The following is a 20,773-nucleotide window of genomic DNA, read 5'->3' on the forward strand; positions in this document are numbered from 1 at the left end:
TTGTAAGTTGTCCAAAATCTAGGTGGGTGCATGTAACAAGTTAAAGTATTTGGAGTGGTTTGACATTATTATAAATATCTAGGGGTGCATGTAATTTTCTCATCTTGTAATTTTCCCTTTTATTTTTCCCTGCCGCAACAACAACGAAACCATTCGTTTTTCTGGGAGAGGAAAATCGAATTTTTTCAGCTCTCCCAACTTCCATGGCGTATTTAACTGTTTCCACTCTTACTTGCTTGGATTTATGTTAGCTCTTATTCATATTCAATTCGATACTTGGGGTTTGAAGTTAAAGTTTGTTGTTCTGCCCCAGTTCTGGAAAACGAGTTTTCCTAGGGTTCTTTGCAGATATGGAGAAGCCATTGAAGCAGCTGTCATCCCCGGAGTGGGAGACCCTAATCGAGGATTTCCAGTCCAGAACTGCTCTTCGGGAGCGATGGCTTACACCGTACCATAGCCTTTCTTTCCTCGACCTTGCTCTCTCCGCTGTTCTCAGAAAGGATTTTCCGCTCAAGCTCCAGGTCATCGTATTTCTTGAAGAGTTTTTTGAAGTTTTGATCAGAGAATCAGAGGCTGAAGAGGCTTTAAGGAGATTAATGGAAGCTCTCCGAGCTGTTGTTCAAGCCCCAGTAGATGGAATCTCTGTGACGTATTCGCTGAAAGAGGAGATGATGGTTTCTTCAACTTCGATCATGATCTCTATCGATGGATTGAAGAATGGAATTCGCTACCTAGAAAGTTTGACAGAATTGCTCTTGACTGTCATTAACCGGCCGAACTACGGCGTGGATCGGCAGACCAGGGGTGTAGCCTGCGAGTGCTTGAGGGAATTAGAGAGGGCCTATCCTTGCTTGCTTGCTGATGTGGTCGGCCATCTATGGAATTTGTGCCAAAGCGAGAGAACTCATGCTTCACAAAGCTACATTCTGTTGTTAACATCGGTAATCCATGATCTCGTGATCTACAGGACCAACGTGTCGATTCTTACCACCTCGGTCCCTCTGTTTCCTTTCAATGTGCCACATTCCCTTGTTGCCGCAACTTCTTTGTCGACTAGAGAACTATCAGTTTCGAATGTCAGGGAGCTTCGTAGAGTGACGGCTTTCTTGCTCGAAAGGCCGCAGATTCTAACACCCTGTGGAATGATGGAATTCATGTCGATGTTGATGCGTGTCACTGTGGCTCTGGAATTGCAGGCATCATTGTTGAAGGTGCAATTCTCTGGCCTGCTTTACTCGTACGATCCTATCCTATGCCATGTTGTTCTGATGCTATATTCCCATTTCTTAGATGCATTTGATGACCAAGAGGGTGAGACTGCTCGGCGTCTGATGCTAATCTCGAAGGAAGTTCAGCATCATCTGGTTTTCCGCCTGCTTGCCCTCCACTGGTTATTGGGTTTTATTTGTTTGTCCGTGAAGAGGGAAGCAACAAAGAAGAGCTCTATTGCTAATATGGTTTTAAACTTTTATCCAACTGTCTTTGATCCACTTGCATTGAAGGCTATGAAGCTAGACTTGCTTGCCTACTGTGCAATCTGTCTTGACAAGTCGAGTTCAGAGAATCCAGGGGCTTGTGGTGAAGAAATGGGTTCTGGAATTTCTTTGGTGAAGCTCTTCGAAGATGGTCTCATCTCTGTTTCAGCATTTAAATGGTTGGCCCCTTGGAGCACGGAAACAGCAGTGGCATTCCGGGCCTTCCATAAGTTCTTGATAGGTTCAGCACCTCATTCTGTGTCTGATGATCCTTCTACCATCGGGTTTGTCATGGAATCTTCAAATTTTTGGACTTTACAGGTACTTTTCCTATAAGTGATTACTTTTTATAAGAAGTGAAAGATATGAAAACATGTTAGTGAACACAATCTTTCACACTTTCCAGGTTGGTGCTTGCAGAAATTACCTTTTGAGTAATAACTTTTTGTGAGTAAGGACTCAAAAACATGTTAGGGAATGCAATCTTTCACACTTTTAAGGGTACTTGCAGAATTTCTTCTTTAAGTGAACTTTTTAGAGAAGATAAACTTGCAGAATTTTACTTTTAAGTGACAACTTCTTAGATGAAGAGAGAACAGTTTATGCTAGCATGTGCAATTGAGGTGAATGCATTTTTATTTTTTTCTTCCAACTTTTTACAGAAGATAAATTTGCAGAATTTTCCTTCAAGTGACAACTTTTTAGAAGAAGATAGAACAGTTTAGGGAACAGATTAAGCTAGGATGTACAGTTGAGGTGAATGCTTTTCTATTTTTTATTTCTTTTCATATTATGGGGCAAAAGTGCACATTTATATTACAAGGAAGAGAAGGTATACCATAAAAGAAAAGAAGAACATATAATATAAGGAAAATGCATTCTAGTCATCATTTAGCTGGAGCTCTTTTTTTTTTTTGGCAGGGGGTGGAGAGGTGGATGTTGTTTGCTCATCCTTCAAATGTTAACCTCTTGACCTGGAATGAGTATTTATAGGGCTTCTCATTAATGATCAGTCAGGCCTAGATCGAAAGGTTGCCCCAGCCTGCAGTGATCCAAATCATCATCAGGTCAGCAACCAACCATGGCTAATGTAATTCTAGATGGCTGGAATACCAACTGGAACCAATAACCAGGATCTGCTAAGGGTTGGAGGGATTGGCTAGGTTAAAATAGGTGAAATTCTAAAATTAGGGTTAGGGTTAGATGGGATCTAGAGTTTGAAGGTAGGGTTGGGTTAGGTTGGTAAAGGGAAATCTTTCAGTGAAGGTCCTGAGATGTTTTATGGAGGTTGGGTATGTAAACAAAGGTGATTATTAAATTAGGGTTTGGGTTTGGGGAAATAGGAATTTAGGAGAATCTAGGGTTTAGAGTGATCACCTAGGGCTGGAACCAGAATCGAGTCTCCCTTATGGTGTGGGGGAAAGATTGGATTTTGATGAGGATTTTGGATTGGACAGGTTTTAGACTTTTAGGGTATGAGAATGGAGTTCAGTTATTGGGGGGGGGGACGTTAGGGTAAGATTTAGAGCATAGTTTTCACGGCAATCCAAGTCGGGGGAGGGGTGTCCGATCGATATATCGACACGTCGCCCGCCATGGCGATCATGTCGACTATGTTTTATTTTTTATTTTCTCTATTTTTTAATGTAATTTAGTATGCTACAATATATACCCTAGAACATAAAAAATCAACAGGAAAGTGTACTACTAATCTACTATGGTTTAATTCATGAAAGTGTAATATTTGTTAGCGTAGTACTAATCTACAAAAGTAACAAAACAAAAAAAAATTTAAAAGAACACCATTTATAATTTTATATTGAGTGAAATTAGTGAATAAACCTAATAAACAGCCCATATAAACAAAAAATAATGGGTAAACTACACGTCACCCCCTGGTTTTCAAACGAAACTCAGATCACGCCTTGGTTTTTGGAAAAACTCAAATCACCCCCTATACAGTAATGGTGTTAGTCTGTTGTTAGTTATTGGTGTGAAAGGACTATTTTACCCTTGTATTAAAACATTAAAATTAAATTTACAATACTACCCTTCCTTCATCTTCAACATTGGTCAAGGGTAGTTTAGGGATTTAAATTTATTTAACTGGCTGACATCATCACTTAACAGCATAAAACTTGTTGAAGTACTGTTCACGTGACACTGTTCACTTGAACAGTGACGTGAACACTGTGTTGATTTTTGTGTTTTATAATTAGGATTATAAACTCCTAGTTCTATTAGGATTTGGTCTATTTCTATTTTCTGTTTTATATTTGTGGATCCTATTGTGATTAGTAATCCTTCTTGTAATCTGAATATTTGAGTAATATAAATAAGACAATAAGGAGGGGGACTGTGTACTCCATTCTCACAACCAGTCCCTTCTCCTTCTCTCCATCACTTCTTCTTCTTCTTCTTCTTCTCTTCTCTTCTCTTCTCATTCTCGGTTTTGGTTCTTTAGCTTTATATTTTGTTACATAGTATCAGAGCACAACCATTAGGTTGTTATCTCCTGCGATTTTGGTTTGAGAGTCTTCTCAAAGTTTTAATTTCTTCTATGGGTGCAACACCCTCTGCTGCATATATGGATTAAGCCCTAGATAGAGTTTTCAATTGAAAACTAAGGGTTTATTTTTACTACTGCTTACCTGAAGAGTCTGATTGATTGAAGAACTTCAAGTTGGAGCTGCTCAATTATATTACTAAGGATCAACTACAGATTCAACAATTCTATTTGCCAAAATTTCTCTTCTCTATCCCCTGCGGTTCTCTGTTAAGAGTTTATTTTCAGGTGAATGTGTCTTCAATTAATCCAATTCTGGTTCCCTTCTTTAGGTACAACATTCGATTGTTATTTTACTTGGTTGAAGTGTGGGTTTCCTCAAAACCCTAACTCTGCCGATTATCTTGCTGCTATTATTGGTTTTTAAATCATACCCTTGCCTCCCTACTAGTACCGATCGGTTTTTTTGCTATTGTTTTGGGTTTTTCAAACCCTAATTTACTAATACTGCTAGAAATTGTGTTTTTTTGGAACCCTAATTCTGCCGGTAGCTTTATCCTGCCCTAATCTGGGTTTGTTAAGAAGCTGATTGACAGTTTTTATTTCTGCCACTACTATCAAGTGTGATACTGCTGCTACTGCTGCTGCTGCTGCTGCTGTTTTGGGTTTTGTATTACCCTAACCTGGTTCTACTTACATTACTACTGCTGCTATTTCTACAAGATGGCTGAGCCTAAACTACCATTGGACAATGTCCAAGTTCAAATTACTACTATCAAGCTCTCCAGAGTCTCCAACTATCTTTTATGGGTCCAGGCCGTACATGCATATATTCATGCCAAAGGAAAAATAAAATATATCATTAATGATCCTCCTACTGCTGATCCAAAGGATCCGGCTTCAATTTCAGCTCATGATGAGTGGATGCGTGAGAACTCTATTATTAAAATCTGGCTATGGAACAGTGTTGAGCCTGCTATTGTATCCGTTGTGATGTTTCACACTCTTACCAAGGATGTCTGGAATGATTTACGTGAAAGTTTTTCTCAAGAAAGGAATATTTCACGTATGTATGATCTCTATGAGAAGATTTTTACTTTTCAACAGGGGGATAAAACCTTAAGTGAATACGTTGCTAGCTATAAGGGTATGATTGAAGAACTTTAGATCCATCAGCCCCTTACTACCAATTTGGATCAGTTAAAACAACAAAGGGCTGAGTTTTATGTTGCTAAATTTCTGGCTGGATTACACCCTAAGTACCAATCAGTGAAAGGTCAACTACTTACAGGGGAGAAAGTTCCATCTCTTAATGAAGTATTTTCACGTATCAATCGACTGGCCAATCCATCTAAACCTGATACTGCTCCCAGGGAAAGTTCTGCCTTTGCTGCTAACTGTGGTCGCGGATGTGGACGTGGCCAATCCAGGGGTCGTGGCCGTGGTACTGGTGGAAGGAGTACTAGTTTCCAATCTTTTGATAAATCTTCCCGCCAATGCTCTTATTGTGGCAAACCAAATCATACAGCAAATACTTGTTGGGCACTTGTTGGGCTAAACATGGCAAGCCCGACTGGGCACATGAACTGGCCAATACGGCCATGATTGACAACCATTCAGAGAAACCTACTAGTGATATAAATCAGAGTTCCACATCAAGTACTCAATCCACTGTGTCACGTGATGATTACAATCAGCTGGTCAGACGGTCTTCAACAACTTGAAGCTGTCTCTGCCTCAACTTCCACTGCCACTTTAGCCTATAAAGGTAACTCGGTTTTTTATCCTTCCTCTACCTCTTGGCTTATTGACTTTGGTGCTTCATCTCATATGACTGGTAAGTCTAGTTTGTTTTCTTCTCTAAATCAAGTATAAACCTCATCTAATGTTATCCTTGCTGATGGGTCGACTACTTAGGTTACTGGTCATGGAACTGTTTCTCCCACTTCTTCCTTGACTTTTTCCTCTGTCCTTCATGTTCCTAAATTACCTTTAAATCTTATATTTATAAGTCAACTTACTAAATCTCTTAACTATGTTGTGACCTTTTATCCCTCTTATTGTGTTTCAGGACCTTCAGACAAGGAAGACGATTGGTGGAGGGCTTGAGCGTGATGGCCTCTATTACTTGGATGGCACTGGCCCTTCTACTGCAGCCACATCTACTACTATACCTACTCCCATGCAATGGCATTTACGCCTTGGTCACCCATCTCTTTCTAAACCACAGTTGATGGTTCCTAGTTGCAAGTCCATGTCTCCTCTTGAGTATAAAGCTTGTGAACTGGGCAAACATCACCGTGCCTCTTTTCGTGCTCGTATTACACCTAGAAGTTCTTCCTTATTTTCTTTAGTGCATTCTGACATTTGGGGTCCGTGTCGTGTCCATAATAGATTAGGTTTTTCTTATTTTGTTAGTTTTGTGGACGATTTTTCTCATTCCAATTGGGTTTATTTGTTGAAAGACCAGACTTAATTTCTTATTGTATTTAAAATTTTTTATCAGGAAATAAAAACTTAGTTTGACAAGTCTATTAAAATTTTTTCGTTCTGACAACGCCTTTGAATACACTCAAACTGAGATTTTTGCTTTTTGTCTCACTCATGGTATTGTTCACTAAACTAGTTGTTCGTACACCCCCCAACAAAATGGAGTGGTCGAACGCAAAAATCGACATTTACTTGAAGTGGCCCGGTCCATTATGCTTCACATGAATGTCCCCAAGCGTTTTTGGTGTGATGTTGTCCTCACTGCCTGTTATCTTATTAATCGTATGCCATCATCCGTGTTAAATAATAAAATTCCTTTTTCTCTTTTGTACCCAAACCATTCCTTATTCACATCTCCACCACGTGTGTTTGGTTGCGTCTGCTTCGTTCACATCCTTTATCTTGTCATTGATAAGTTGTCACCTAGGTCTATCAAATGTATTTTTCTTGGTTACTCTCGGACCTAAACAGGTTACAAATGTTTTGACCCTATCTCTAATAAACAGTTTATTAGCGCTGATGTTACCTTTTTTGAAACTACCCCTTATTTTACTTCACCTACGCCGTCTCCTATATCCATTGAAGAACTTCTAGGTCCCATACCTATGCCCATACCTATCTCCCCATCTATTAAGGTCTATCAATGTCTACGCTGTCGCCCACACATTTTACTCTCCACTACCACTGAACCAGCCTCCATTGCCCTTGGTCCATTACCCTTTGCTCCTAGTGTTCCAGAGTTGCCATCCACTGCTGCAGATGTCGCTTCTTCTGCCCCACCATCTGATTCTGATGCTGAGGGTTCCCTTGACTTACCAGTCGTTGTTCGTAAAGATACTCGCTTGTGTACTCAAAAATCTCATCAATCTCTCATTGTTTATCCCATTGAAAAATATGTCTCCATTTCTCATCTTCCATCTCACTATCACCAACTTGCTTCTGCTTTGTCTATTTTATAAGGCTTTATCTCATTCTGGCTGGAAGGCAACAATGGACACCGAAATGGATGCTTTACATTCTCGTCATACTTGGACTCTGGTTTCATTACCTATTGGGAAGGATCTTGTTTGTTGTCGTTTTGTTTATACCATCAAATACAATGCTGATGGTTCTATTGATCGTCTTAAGGCCCGTCTGGTTGCCAAGGGCTATACACAAACATATGGTGTTGATTATTCTGAGACCTTCTCACCTGTTGCTCGGTTGAATTCAGTTCGGGTTCTTATCTCTTTGGCCGTCAATTTAGATTGGCCACTTTATCAGATGGCTATCAAGAATGCTTTTCTTTATGGTGATCTTCAGGAGGAGGTTTATGTGGAGCAACCTCCCAGGTATGTTGCTCAGGGGGAGGATTCTACCAAAGTATGCCAACTTCGTAAGGCAATCTACAAGTTGAAACAATCTTCAAGAGCATGGTTTGATAAATTCAGCTCCATTGTTACTCAATTTGGGTTCTCACAGTGTTACTCTGATCATTGTGTCTTTGTTTGCCGCCAGGGCTCAATTGTGGTTATAATGGTAGTTTATGTGGACGACATTATTATATCTCGTAATGATGCTTCTAGTATAGCTCAAGTTAAAGCCTATCTTCATCAGCACTTCCAGATGAAAGACTTGGGTTTTCTTAAATATTTTCTTGGTATTGAAGTTTTGCGCAACAAGAAAGGTATTTGTTTATCATAGAGGAAATATGTTCTTGATCTCTTAGCTGAAACTGAAATGTTGGCTTCTAAACCAGCTGATACTCCCATGGATCCCCATCACAAACTTGGATCTAGTGAGAGTGAAGACTTTACAGATGTACATCAGTATAGAAGACTTGTTGGCAAACTCCTCTATTTGACTGTTACTCGACCAGATATCTCCTTTGCTGTTGGAGTTATTAGTCAGTTTATGCCAGCCCCGAAGAAAATTCATTGGGATGCTGCTTACCGTGTTCTACGCTACCTAAAAGATGCTTCTGACAAAGGTCTAATTTATCATTCCAATCACAATATTAATCTGGTTGGGTTTTCTGACATTTTCCCAATTCTGTTTGGCCTGCGGTAAAGTGTTTTGACAGCAGCATCTATTGAATTTCAGTATTTGATTACAGAGTATCTAATCAGCAGACAATCTGAGTTTCTAGTATGTTGTACCCTCCCCTTGTTGTTGCCTTCGATCCAAATCTGGAATTCATCAGATTGTCGACTTGAAAGCTGCATTAGTTTTTTTCATCCCTTCTATTTTCTTATTCTTAACTTTCTATTTGTGTTCCTGACTGTTTCTTTAAATTTGTCCATTGGATTTGCTTAAAATTTTGCGCACATATTCAGCCCAACAGGACCTTCCTTTGACTGTAAAATTAGTCCCATCTTACGGTTTGATCTTGAGTTATTTAACCTTCTATATTCTGTCCATAGATTCTGTGTGAAGGTTCACTGTGTTCTAACCTCTGTGGATTTGTTGCCTACTAATCTTTCCTAAAGGTTATTGGACTACATCAAAGCCATTGCAAAACTGTGCTAAAAATACCTACTTATCCCACTCAAAATCAGATTGAGTGGCTCAGCAATAAAATCTGGCCACATACTCCTCAATAGTCATGTTGTCTAGTCTCAGCTGTGCGAACTGGGGGGGGGGGGAATCTCTGGTCTATGGCCTCTCGCATCTCAGCCCAAGTGGTGACTAACCCAATGCCTCGAGTCCGATTTTGTTGCTGGTGTTTGACCCACGTCACCCACCAGACTCGAGTTGTGCCTTTCAGCTTACCCTCAACAAATAAAGTTTCCGGGCCTCAGTCAATCCATACCATCTGAAGAATATCTCTAAGTTATGAACCATGCCAAGATACTATTCCGGGTTGTTGCCCCCATAAAACTCAAGGACGTCCAGCTTCACTCCTCTGTCAGCTCCATAAAGAGGATCATCATACCAATCAGTTCCATATAACGGTGGTGGTATGGAAAGAAAACTCGCGAGCTCTCGGTTTTTCCCAGAGTTGAGACGAGATGGCATACGAAACAAAAAAGTGCAATATCTCGTCGAGATCTTGGGTCGACCTAGATCTCGGCCCAACTCAGCTTATAAAACTTCCAGATCTCGACCTGCCTTGAGCTATCTCGACCGAGAGGCTGTTCCATGGGCTGCTGCCTCTGGTTTTTTCACCATTTTTGAGCTGGATTTCATCGGAGAAGCTGCTGCCGGCATCATCAGCTACTCCACGGCAAGATTAGTGCATGATTTGTGGTTCTATCCGGCTCTTCTATACCCTAAGATAGTGGACTTGGCATATGTTGATGACAACACATATATGAGTACTGTGGCAAAGTATGTGCAATATTACAACAACATGATGACATGGGAAGAATATATGGACCGACTCGTTCTGAACGAGTGAATGCATCACATTTTATGAGATGATAGATCATAGATGTAATATGTTAGACAGATTGATGTATTGTACACTTTAGCATTTCTAATGCTTATTTAAGTTGTTTTACATTAATTGAATGCTTTGATTGCTTTTTATTACTAAATTATGTGTAGAGTAGGGTATTTTAGTACGTCGTCACCTACCAACCTAGGGTCCGAAGTGGAACTCCTATTTGGATTTTGTTTTTGCATAATCTGATAGTGCCATTGTGTTTAAATGGCTTAAAATAGTCTGAGTACCAAGTTTCAGACCCAAACTAGGTCTAAAACCCACCGAAACCAACCTTCCAGTTGAAAAAAAAAAATGCACCAACTCGAGATCCCGAGTCAACTCGGTTTTTCCCAGGGTCGAAACCTGGTCGAGTTCCGAGTTTTAGTTCTATGGGTGGTGGTTGTGTATGATGTGGTGGTGGTGGCATACAATGAGGGTGTTGTGGTGGGGTATAATGTGGTGGCGGCGGTGGTGGTGCAACGTGAAATGGACCTTGTGGTACAGAGTTGGAAGAATCCCCAAACTGAATAGGACTCTTTCCCTTATATGAAGCTGTTAATTTGTCAATAGAAGCTTGTAATGACTCCATCATCGACTGAAGGGAATTGACTGTGGAGTTCAGACCATCAACACTAGTCTGTGAGACGAGATTGATGTCGGCTTAGGTTTCCTCCTTGTGGGAGTTGAGATATTGAATAACCTCACTGTTGGCCACCATGATTCAGGGTATGGAGAAGGGTTATTCGGTTCTGATACAAATTGATTCTAGCCTGGGTTTGAAAGCCCTAATTTAGGGTCACTGTGGGCCCACCAAGTGATAAAGATCCAATATCAAAAGGACAATGACAATTTTGTAATTAACTTGAAATACCAGACCATAAGAAGAGACATGGAGTAATGGACTCAATCGAAATCAATTGATTGAATATGGGATTGGTTTTGGAATTGATCATAAAAAGTAAAGGATAAGAATAAATTAGAGGCCAGAGGGTATTTACGATAATTGGGAATATTGAGGTTAAATAAATCGAAGGAAGGGGGTCGTCTCCTACCTTTTGATGGCAGACCAGCGGGGGTTCACCTCGAGAAGATGATCTCATGATAGGAAGCATAGTTCGAAAACTCATCTCGTTTCAGTGTCTCGACCTGGTCGAGACAATCGAAACCTCAAAATTTCGCCGAAACATTGTATTTTTCTATGAGTTTTGCTTGGCCATTTTGGGGTGCAAAAGGCCGAAATTAGCAAAATACAGAAACAAGTGACTGAAATAACGAAAATTTCAACTAAACGGTGCATTTTTTTAGATTGAAATGAGCAAGATTCTGAAACGAAATGACAGAAATCCCGAAATTTTGGTCAAAACAGTCTGTTTTGGGTTTCGTCTTGGGGGTTCAAAAGTACTGAAATTTCACCAAGTTTTTGAACTATGATAGAAAGAGTACTGGAAGAAGAAAAGGACTTGTGCTAGTAACAGCCCTCACGCAAGGCATCAATGATGGACTTAGGATTAAGTTCACAGCTTCCAATCCTCTCAAGTCTCAAGAACTTCTGAAATCATAGTAGGTGATGCCTAGGCGACGAGGCTTTTGTTTTTGGGACCTAGGCATTCCTACACCTTATTTTTTTTTATTATTGCATAAGATTAAATGCCTTTTCTAATGTTTTGATTGGGTTTGTGTAGAATGTTTATATATGTGTGATGCATGGGTTCATGCTTTTCTATTAAAAAAAAGAAAAAAGAAAAACAAAAACATAAGAAAGAAAAGGAGAATAAGATTTCGTCGTGGGACGAAGGAACCAAAGTCGGAATCCTTCTCTACTACTTGCTTCCTTGGTCAGTTGGTTGTTTTACCTAAATTATTTGGATTTCATATAATGGTGAAAACCATTAACAAAGGAACAAGGAAGGAAAAGAGAACATAGAGTACAGCTGGTGGGTGATATTTATCCAATTGTGCCCACGTGTCCTTTTCCAAGCGGCAGTCTCAAGAATGTCTCTGTGTGTCGCATAGTTGTCAAGGCATCACCTAGGCGTCCAGGCGGTTTTGTTGGGGCCTAGGCGACCTCCGCCTTATTGCAAGGTGCCTTGCACTAGTTTTTGTTGGTATTGAACCCGGTAATCTTAAGTAAATGTTTTTACATTTGGTATTTCATTTACTTCAGATGTCATTCATAAATAAGCAAATACCCCCTATTTGAATCCAATAAAAATAGTTAAAAAAACAAATTCCAAAAGGATAAAAAGTTAACCCCCCAGTTCAAGAACAAAAACTGGATTTTCAATGGTAGGTAAAATTTTCAACTTTCTAATGCTGGGTTTTTTCTAAAATCTAAAAATTTTATATCTTAATATGGTAAAACATTGCTAAAACCAAAAGTGTGGTAAATGTTCATTTGTTTTGATATCTGCAAAAATATTTTCATCCGGAGCAAATTTGAGAACATTCGCACATACCAAATAAGGTTTGACCAGATTTAAGAAATTTTGGATTCGTTGGAAAGCTGGTTTTGTGCTCAACCTAATACTAAAAGTCTCATGTAAAAATAAAATCGTCTGACTAGTCAAACTTCTTAGAGAACAAGAACATTTCTCCAAATCGAAAACAATTTAATTACTTATAGATAAGATCATATTTTCTAAGAATAGTATAAACCAAATGTGAGACTAGTATAAACCGAATGTATGTTTGAGTGTTTCAAACTTCCAATGGCTTGCTTCTTCAGTTTTGTTGTCTTCTAGTTCTATGTTGATTTTTGATGACTTGATGTGGCTGCTTAATATTGATTTTTGATGACTTGATGTGAGTTAATGTGGCTTAATGTTGATTTTTGATGATATAAGGTATATATTGTAGCATACTAAAATATTGTAGCATACTAAATAATGTTAGAAAAGGAGGAAATAAAAAATTTCACTTGGGTTCGCCATGGTCTCCTAAGCGCTTAGACACCCCTCCAGCGCCTTGGGTCGCTTTGCCGCTTTGACAACTATGGGGTGTCGTGTGACTCCTCCTGTCCCTTTTGGTTTGAGAAATGGGAATGGAACTTTATCCATGTTTTAAAATCGTTCATGCACGCTTAGGTCGCCTAGGCGCTGTCTAGTGGCCGTCTTATCGCCTAAGCGCTTACGAAGTCCCTCAAACGCCTTGAGTCACCTAGCGCTTTGTTAACTATGTCTGAAATCCAGCCAAGCAACCACCCAGCTATTACCTGTAACCTGTCCAGGCAGAAGAGTAGAAACACACCTGAGTTTCAGCTTGAGAATCTGTAATCAGTAAAGCTCTTCAACAGGATGGGATTCGGGAAACAAGGTTAAGGGGCTTGGGTCGCATAAGATACTGATTTAACCCTAGAGTGATTAACCGTTTAATGACGAACTGAAAGAGCTCGACGTGTTTCTTACTGAACCAGTGCGGTGCCAGGACAAAGTGAATAGAGCCGACAGGGACACAAGGGTAGGGAAAATAAGAAAGGAAGAATAAGAAGAGAAGAACAGATCAGCTGAAGATTCGAAGAGGAAAAAAGGAAAGGAGGTAAGGAGGACCTGAACAGAGAAGGCTCAGGCTTGCAGAGAAGTAGGAAGAAGAATGAACAAAGATGGAGACTAACCTGCGATAAGGAGAGGGAAGATGAGAGAGAAGGAAACGACGGCCATTAGCCCCACGCCACACCATAGCAACTCAAAGCAAATTCTTCAATACCATCATTCAATCTTCTCCATTGTAGTGTTACATGCAGCAACTCTTAAACTAGGAAACTGAAATAAACTCAAATAGGGAAACCCAATATCTTATGTAATCTTCCCAAATAAAATAAAAGATTGCATGTTATCTTTTTTATTTTTGGTAAGGAAGATTACATGTTATCAATCCCAATAAAGAAAATAAATATCTACCAAGCCCCTTTGGACCAAAATGTTGGGTTGGGCCGGTTCCGTCTCGGCTTGGGCCCACAGTGGGTAGTGCCAGTCCAACCATGTCATCAATACTACTGCATCAGAGAGTCTTACCCTCTATTAAATTGAGCCAATTCACTTACTGACTGGCTCAGGATTTATCTCGTTTCTTTCCCAGTAACTTTGTTCAATATCTAGAGACAACACTTTTGGCAGCTCCTTATGCATAGGCTTCCTAAATATAGTAGAATTCTAGAAGTTCTTGTGTTATTTAATTAAATTTCAGTTGACTGAAATATATAAGATTCTGAATTTTGGATGTTAAATGCCATCTCCAAGAACCACCTGTCAAGTTGTAAGCCATTTCATATTTAATGGGAAACAAGTCTTCAACATCTTTCTCACTTATAAAATGAATTCTCTAGTAAACAGGTAGCTTCTTTTTTAAGTCATGTGATATGTTCCTTTTATGGTCTCTTCGTTCCTCTCACAACTGTTACACTGCCTATGGCCATCTGCTTACTTTAGTAAATAGCCAAGGAAAGAATGTTTTCACACCATATTTCACTTATCACTGTCTTCTTGTTTTTCTGTTAGTATTCAGCAGTACTGATATTTATTAGATGAGTTCATTAGTATTGCAAAATGATGCAGTTAAGGGTGTCCATTGGGCCAATTAGGCCTTGGAAGACTTCATTTTAGCCCATGGTTGGTTTCTATGGGCCTTAGGCTTTTTATCTTTGGATTTGTTAATGTAATTGACCTCCTTTATAAGCCCAAAAAGTTGGGATTTAAAAGTGTACATGAAATTAAGTAGGGATAAGGTTGTATAGGTCTTAAGTAGTCAAACCTAGAAATTGTCCTTTTTAATTTTAGTGTTATATGTCAATATAAGTTTGTTAAACTTATTAGGAAGGTTAAGAGTCATTGGTGGAGTCAATTACTGTTTTTTGATCTTTATATTTGTAGAAACCCCACTTTACGATTTGGATTGGGAAGGAATATTATTTTCCTCGCTCCCTCTCTCACATGCACTGGCTGATCAGTATTAATTGCTCAATCTCATTTCTCTCCTCTCCTCTCCATGGTAAAGCTTCTATTGTTGTCATCTCCTTTTCCTTCCTATTTCTCCCTTCTATATAACTCATAGGTTTTCGCTTTCTTTTCTCTCTCTTTTTTATCTATTTTTTAGTTTCAAATCCTATTTTTTTAGGAATTCATTCTCTTCATTTTTTCCGTTGCATCTTATTTGCTCTCTTATTTTCTCTCTCATGTGTGGTTATCTATTTCTTCATTCATTGGACAGCATAATAGTTTCTTTGCCCTTGATTATCTATGCTTTCAATATGCTTTAAAATTTTATCAATTTATTTCCTATTTAGTTTGGATTTCAATTATTTAAATCTGTTGTTAATATCTTTTAAATTTGACTGTTAGATCTGACATTTGATGTGGCCTGTATATCTTGCCATCAGATTGGGATCTTTTTCCTCCAATCCTTAACTGAGCCCATCACTTGCAACTCTATTGTTCGATCTGATTATTTGGTGTCAAAGCCAAAAATCATATGGCGATTGATTTTGATTTGCTTGGACCTCCAATTCTTGCGCTTCAATTCACATGGAGAGAAACACAAGAGAGATCTGTGGAACTTAGTAATCTCCAAATAGGGTTTCGAGAGCTTGCCGATAAAACCAATTCTCTGTGATAATGTATTGAGCATGTTGGAAACTTCAGAAAACAAATCAGAGTGGAATAAGATCCAACGGCAGAAAAACTCAATGATCTTCAAGAGATGATTCCAATTGAGGAAACACAATTCGAAGAGATTGTGACCATTGATTTGCTTCTTCCATAAATTTTGGAAGTAACGAAGCTGATTGTTACTGATTTTGATGGTGCGATACACCTGGATCATTGTACCATCAAAGCTGACGGTGTTGGTTCTCCCTCACTATAAAACTCAAGGAAGATGTTTTTTCCAACATTGGGGTTGCAGTTAAGGGTATCAAATTGGGTCAATTAGGCCTTGGAAGACTTTATTTTAGCCAATGGTTTGGTTCTATGAGCCCTAGGTTCTTTTATTTTTGGGTTGATTAGTGTATGGACCTCTTTTATAAGCCCAAAAGTTTGGATTTAAAGGGTAAAACCATATTAAGTATAGCGATAAGGTCTTAAGTAGTCAACTCTAGAAAGATTCCCTTTGAAGTGTTCTATGTCAATTTAAGTTAGTTTACACTTATTAGGAAGATTAATTGTCATTTACTGCTTTTTGGCCTTTATATATGTAACAATCCCCTCTACGATTCGGATTGATTGGAATAAATTACTTTCCTTGGTAATTGCCTTCTTTCTCTCTCTCGCTGGCTGATCTGCATTAGTTGCTCCATCTCAGTTCTCTCCTATCAATGGTATGGCGTCTCTTGCCTTCATCTCCTTCTTTTTCCTCCTATTTCTCCCTTCTCTATAATTGATGGCTTTTTTTTTTATTTTCTCTATCTTTTACTTATTTAGTTTCAGATCCTATTTTTTGGAAAATCATTCTTTCCCTTTCTGCTGTCGCACGTTATTTACTCTCCTATTTTCTTTCTAATGTGTGTCTATCTATCTCTTCATTCGTTGGACAGCACAATACTTTCTCTTCCCCTTGATTTTCTATACTATCGATGGTTTAAATTTACCAATTTATTTCTTGTTTAATCTGGATTTCAAGTATTTAAATCTGTTGTTAATGCTTTTAAATTTGACCGTTGATCAGAGATTAGATCTGACCTGTATCTTGCCATCAAATTTAAATCTTTTTCATCCAATCCTTAAAGTGAGCCTATCACTTGCAGATCCATTATTTGATCTGCATTACAAAACCACTGTTAGGAGTTGCAAAGGCAATCTATGTTAATTTGTTTTCCAAAGAAAGCAGAATTTGCAAAATTTTCTTATTTTTGTTGGATATTCCAAAGATAGCAACTGATTTTCAAATTTTTTTTGAAAATTTAAAAGATTGATGCTTGTAGATATACAGTGATACACATTGGCGGCAAAATTCTAAGTTATCCTTTTAATTAATCTTCAGTCCTAGGCCTAAAAGAATAGTATATCTAGTACCACAAGTTAAGAATCTAATATAAAATTGTTAGACATTGACCTGAAACTTGAAACCATGTAATTTTTTGCTTGATGCAGCATCTTTAATCCAGCATGTTCTTGTGAAAAGAGGGTGTCCAGTAGTTATGTGGACGTAATTAAATGTACGCGGGCTTGGTAACTAGTGTGAGATCAGGGCAAGGAATTCCCAATTACGATTGGGTTACATCAGGGATCAGCCTTAAGCCCTTACTTGTTTGCGCATATCATGGATGATTTAACCAAGAGCATCCAAGACGAGGTCCCGTGGTGTATGCTCTTCGCTGACGATATGGTTTTGGTGGATGAGACAAAAACAGGGTTTAAGCTAGAGCTATGAAGATCTATCCTGGAAACAAGAGGCTTTAAGATTAGTAGATCAAAGATGGAGTATATGAGTGTCACTTTAGTCACACTATGACAGATAATGACGTAGTGAAAATTGAGTAGAGAGAGATATCACAAAGTGACTATTTTAGATACTTGGGGTCAACCATAAACAAAGAAGGTGACATAGAAGATGAGGTTTCACAAAGAGTTAAAGTGGGATGGATGAAGTGGAGAGGTGCGACCGGAGTGTTGTGTGACCGTCGTATCCTTTTAAAGTTTAAAAGAAAGTTCTATAGGACTATTGTCCGACCGACTATGATGTTGGGCAATTAAGAAGTGTCATATAGAGAAGTTATGTGTGGCAGAGATGAGGATGTTAAGATGGATGTGCGGCTAAACTAGGAAGGAGAAAGTGAGGAATGATCGTAGTAGAGCTGATTTGGAAGTTGCCCCGATCAATGACAAGCTTTGAGAAAGTTGTCTATGGTGGTATAGGCCTATGGCCACGTTCAGCGGAGGCCTATGGACTCCCTAGTAAGGAGGAGTGATCTAATCCTGATTGAAGGAGCTGGAAGAGTTAGGGGCAGGCCTAAACTGACCATAGAAGTAGTGAGGAAGGACATGCATAGTCTAGGCCTTGCCCTGAGTATGACCTCGGATGGAGCCTATTGGAGGGCAAGGAACCATGTAGTTGACCCCATTTAGCTCAGATTCTCCTGACGTGATGGGCTGTGCCTCTTCCCTCTCACTCTCACTCTTCATTTCTCATCTCTCATTTCTTCATTTCTTCATTCGTCTTAATTTCATTTTTTTTGTAGACCCATTTTTCCATACTTTGTGTGCATGGATCCATGTAGCCGACCCCATTCAATTAGGAAAAGGCTGAGTTTTTTGTTGTTATTGTTTGTAGCACCTTTTTCCATTAGTATAAAAAATTTCCCTTTTTCATGTCTTCCTTTCAGTTGGGAGTCCAGGGGGGTTACGGCTTCGTAAGACACTTTTGTGGATCTCAGGGATGGTAAATAAAAGTTAAGAGATAAGTATTAATCTTTTTACATAGTTGTTTTTTGTTCTTGATCATAGTTGTCATGGCGACAAGGCGATCCAAGGTGGTGGGGGAGAGAAAAAAACCACGGTGACACCAACAAGGTGCCTAGTCGACCCCTTGACAACTATGTTCTAAATTTGTTCTTTGTGGTTTGCAATCTCTGTCACACCCCGTTCCCCAACACCAGGCGGTGTGACTGGAACACCCCTTGTATTCCACACCAACACCAGGATCTACTCTTTGCAATGCCAAGAACACTGACCCAACCATATAATCTTAATCAGAGTATCAGCGGAAGCATAATAACATAAACATAGATATCAGAGTATGAAAGCTGATAAGGTGATATCATATAAATAAGTTGAATCTTATTCCAGCATCACAAAGTTTATCAAACTGTATTAAGTAATTATAATGTAGTTCTAGATAGGTAGGAGACCTACTAGGAGCCAAACAACAGGATCAAATAACAAAAGGGGCTGCTGGTTCGAATGGACAACACTAGGATTTAGGTCAATTCCTAGGGTTAGGGTAGGGTAATGGGAATATAGTTTATAGGATTAAACTAGGCAGGTTTTGGGGAGTTTAGAAAGCTAGGTTTGATTAGGTTTAGGTAAGGATTTGAAATTTTGGAATTTTAGGGTTAGGGTTTTGGGTTCTAGAAAATAGGTTGAAATTAGGGTTTGGAATGGGATTTTGGGGCTGGGTTTCGGGTCGAGTTTTCCAGGTAGGGAGGGGAAGGTTCTATCCAAATATGGGAGGGTTTTAATGGTTGGAAGTACTGATTCTGGAATTTAGGGTTTTAAGGGTTTAATGGAGTTGGGGGGATTTTAGGGTTTGAGAGATGAATAGGGACAGGGCTTAGGATTGAGTGTAAGGGGCAAGGGGAAGGAGCTGTGGTCCAATTCTGGTGGGGTTTTGGTGAGGTAATGATGTAGGACAGAATTAAGAGTGTTTAGGGTTTAAGAAATTTAAACAAAATAAAAAAGGGGAATAATGGGGTAGGCTGTAGAGGACTAGGAGAAGAAGGGGCTTGCAGAATTCTGTAAATAACTTACTGGTTTAATGATCAGCAGCAGTAGCAGCTTGAGAATTGATTGAAAATTGATAGAAGAAGACCTCCTGATCATGAACAGATGCAAGGAGTCACTGGAGTCCACCAGTCCTTCACCTTGAGATCCACAAGGCAGCAACACTCACGAATGGAGCAGAGGAGCAGCAGCAAAGGCAGCAAGCTTCAACGAAATATTTTTTAAACTGAATAATGTGGGGGAGCCTCCCACGAATCTGATATTTAATAAAGGCCTAAGGGCCAAAATCCTAATACAAATTAACTTCCTCCTTCCTAAATCGTGGAAGGGAATGTGAGTTAGCAAAACAACTCAAAGTTAAAAGACATGTCTACCCCTAACAACTTAAAACACTTAAAAACTCTTAAAACACCTGAGATTCCTAAGTAACCAATAGGATATAAGATCCTACTAGCCAATAGGAATACTTCACTTAAATTAGACCAAATTGAATCAATTGGATGCAACCAATTTGAACTGGTTCAATTTAAAAATACAGAAATAAAACTAATTATAAACTATACTATGACTCCTACTATGACCCTATGCTTAGGGTGGCTTCTTCAACTTAAGGAGGCTTGGATCTACATCAAAATGCAATTATAAAACCATCAAAAGTATATAAGTGTAATTAATTACAACCTGGAAATCATATAATGTTCAAAGTTCAATGGGCCTCAAGCCCCAATTTTTACTGTGCTCCATAGACACAGGCTTTACAAGTACAGTTCAGGCTATGCCCCTTTCTCGCTGGAAGCAACCCAAACATCTAATCCATCACCATACTGATAAGCGGGTCTACCTCAACTGGGTTCACCAAACCTTCATCCACATCTAAAAAGAGAGGACCCTCTAGGGATGAGCTTCACTAAGCCCAGTGAGCAATTAGATCATACAAGCATATACAGACAATCATGAATGCACAATCCAGCAGGACGCAAACCAAAAATGATAGACGAATCCCACAACGTTCTATACCACTAGGACAATTCGTGCATCAGATCCAGTTTACAATCATGCAAAGAATATATATTGAGTTCATTTTATTATTCTCCACCTAACAATCAGAATGCCAAAGTCTTTGGGGTAAAGTGCTACTACAACACCATAGGTTGCATCCCCGGCCTCCAGAGTCAATACACGGATGACTATCCGGCGATAGTAACTCGAGTTGCGATTGGAAGCCTGAGGCACCGGGCCTCTCCTTGGGTTGTTTGCAAACCCTCGATATAACCTTAACTCTCACCCGGTTTCAATACCTAAATCAGAATCGCCAGACACCGGTCTTTTAAGAGTGGCACCCTAGTTCGTCGGAAGTTACTACGAGTTACCTAACACCTTACCCCCTGTTGATAAGGGGGTGTAGCACTGGGGAGGTATGATCCTAATCATATGCATCTAAATAAATGAAGGTGCATGCATACATATA

The 20,773-nt window shown here is 39.2% G+C and overlaps 1 protein-coding gene across 3 annotated transcripts in view; it reads left to right on the forward strand.

Annotated features, from left to right (window-relative positions):
• The first annotated feature begins 303 nt into the window (after positions 1-303).
• Positions 304-20,773, forward strand: part of LOC122664660 — a 41,934-nt gene continuing 21,464 nt past the window's right edge. For all 3 annotated transcript variants that reach the window (XM_043860585.1, XM_043860584.1, XM_043860586.1), the window contains exon 1: positions 304-1,796. In XM_043860585.1, coding sequence (XP_043716520.1) covers positions 351-1,796 — 1,446 coding nt within the window. In that variant the 5' untranslated portion in view covers positions 304-350. The remainder of the gene's footprint in view (positions 1,797-20,773) is intronic.

Source organism: Telopea speciosissima, chromosome 6, assembly GCF_018873765.1.
Source record: "Telopea speciosissima isolate NSW1024214 ecotype Mountain lineage chromosome 6, Tspe_v1, whole genome shotgun sequence".
NCBI classification, from domain to species: domain Eukaryota; kingdom Viridiplantae; phylum Streptophyta; class Magnoliopsida; order Proteales; family Proteaceae; genus Telopea; species Telopea speciosissima.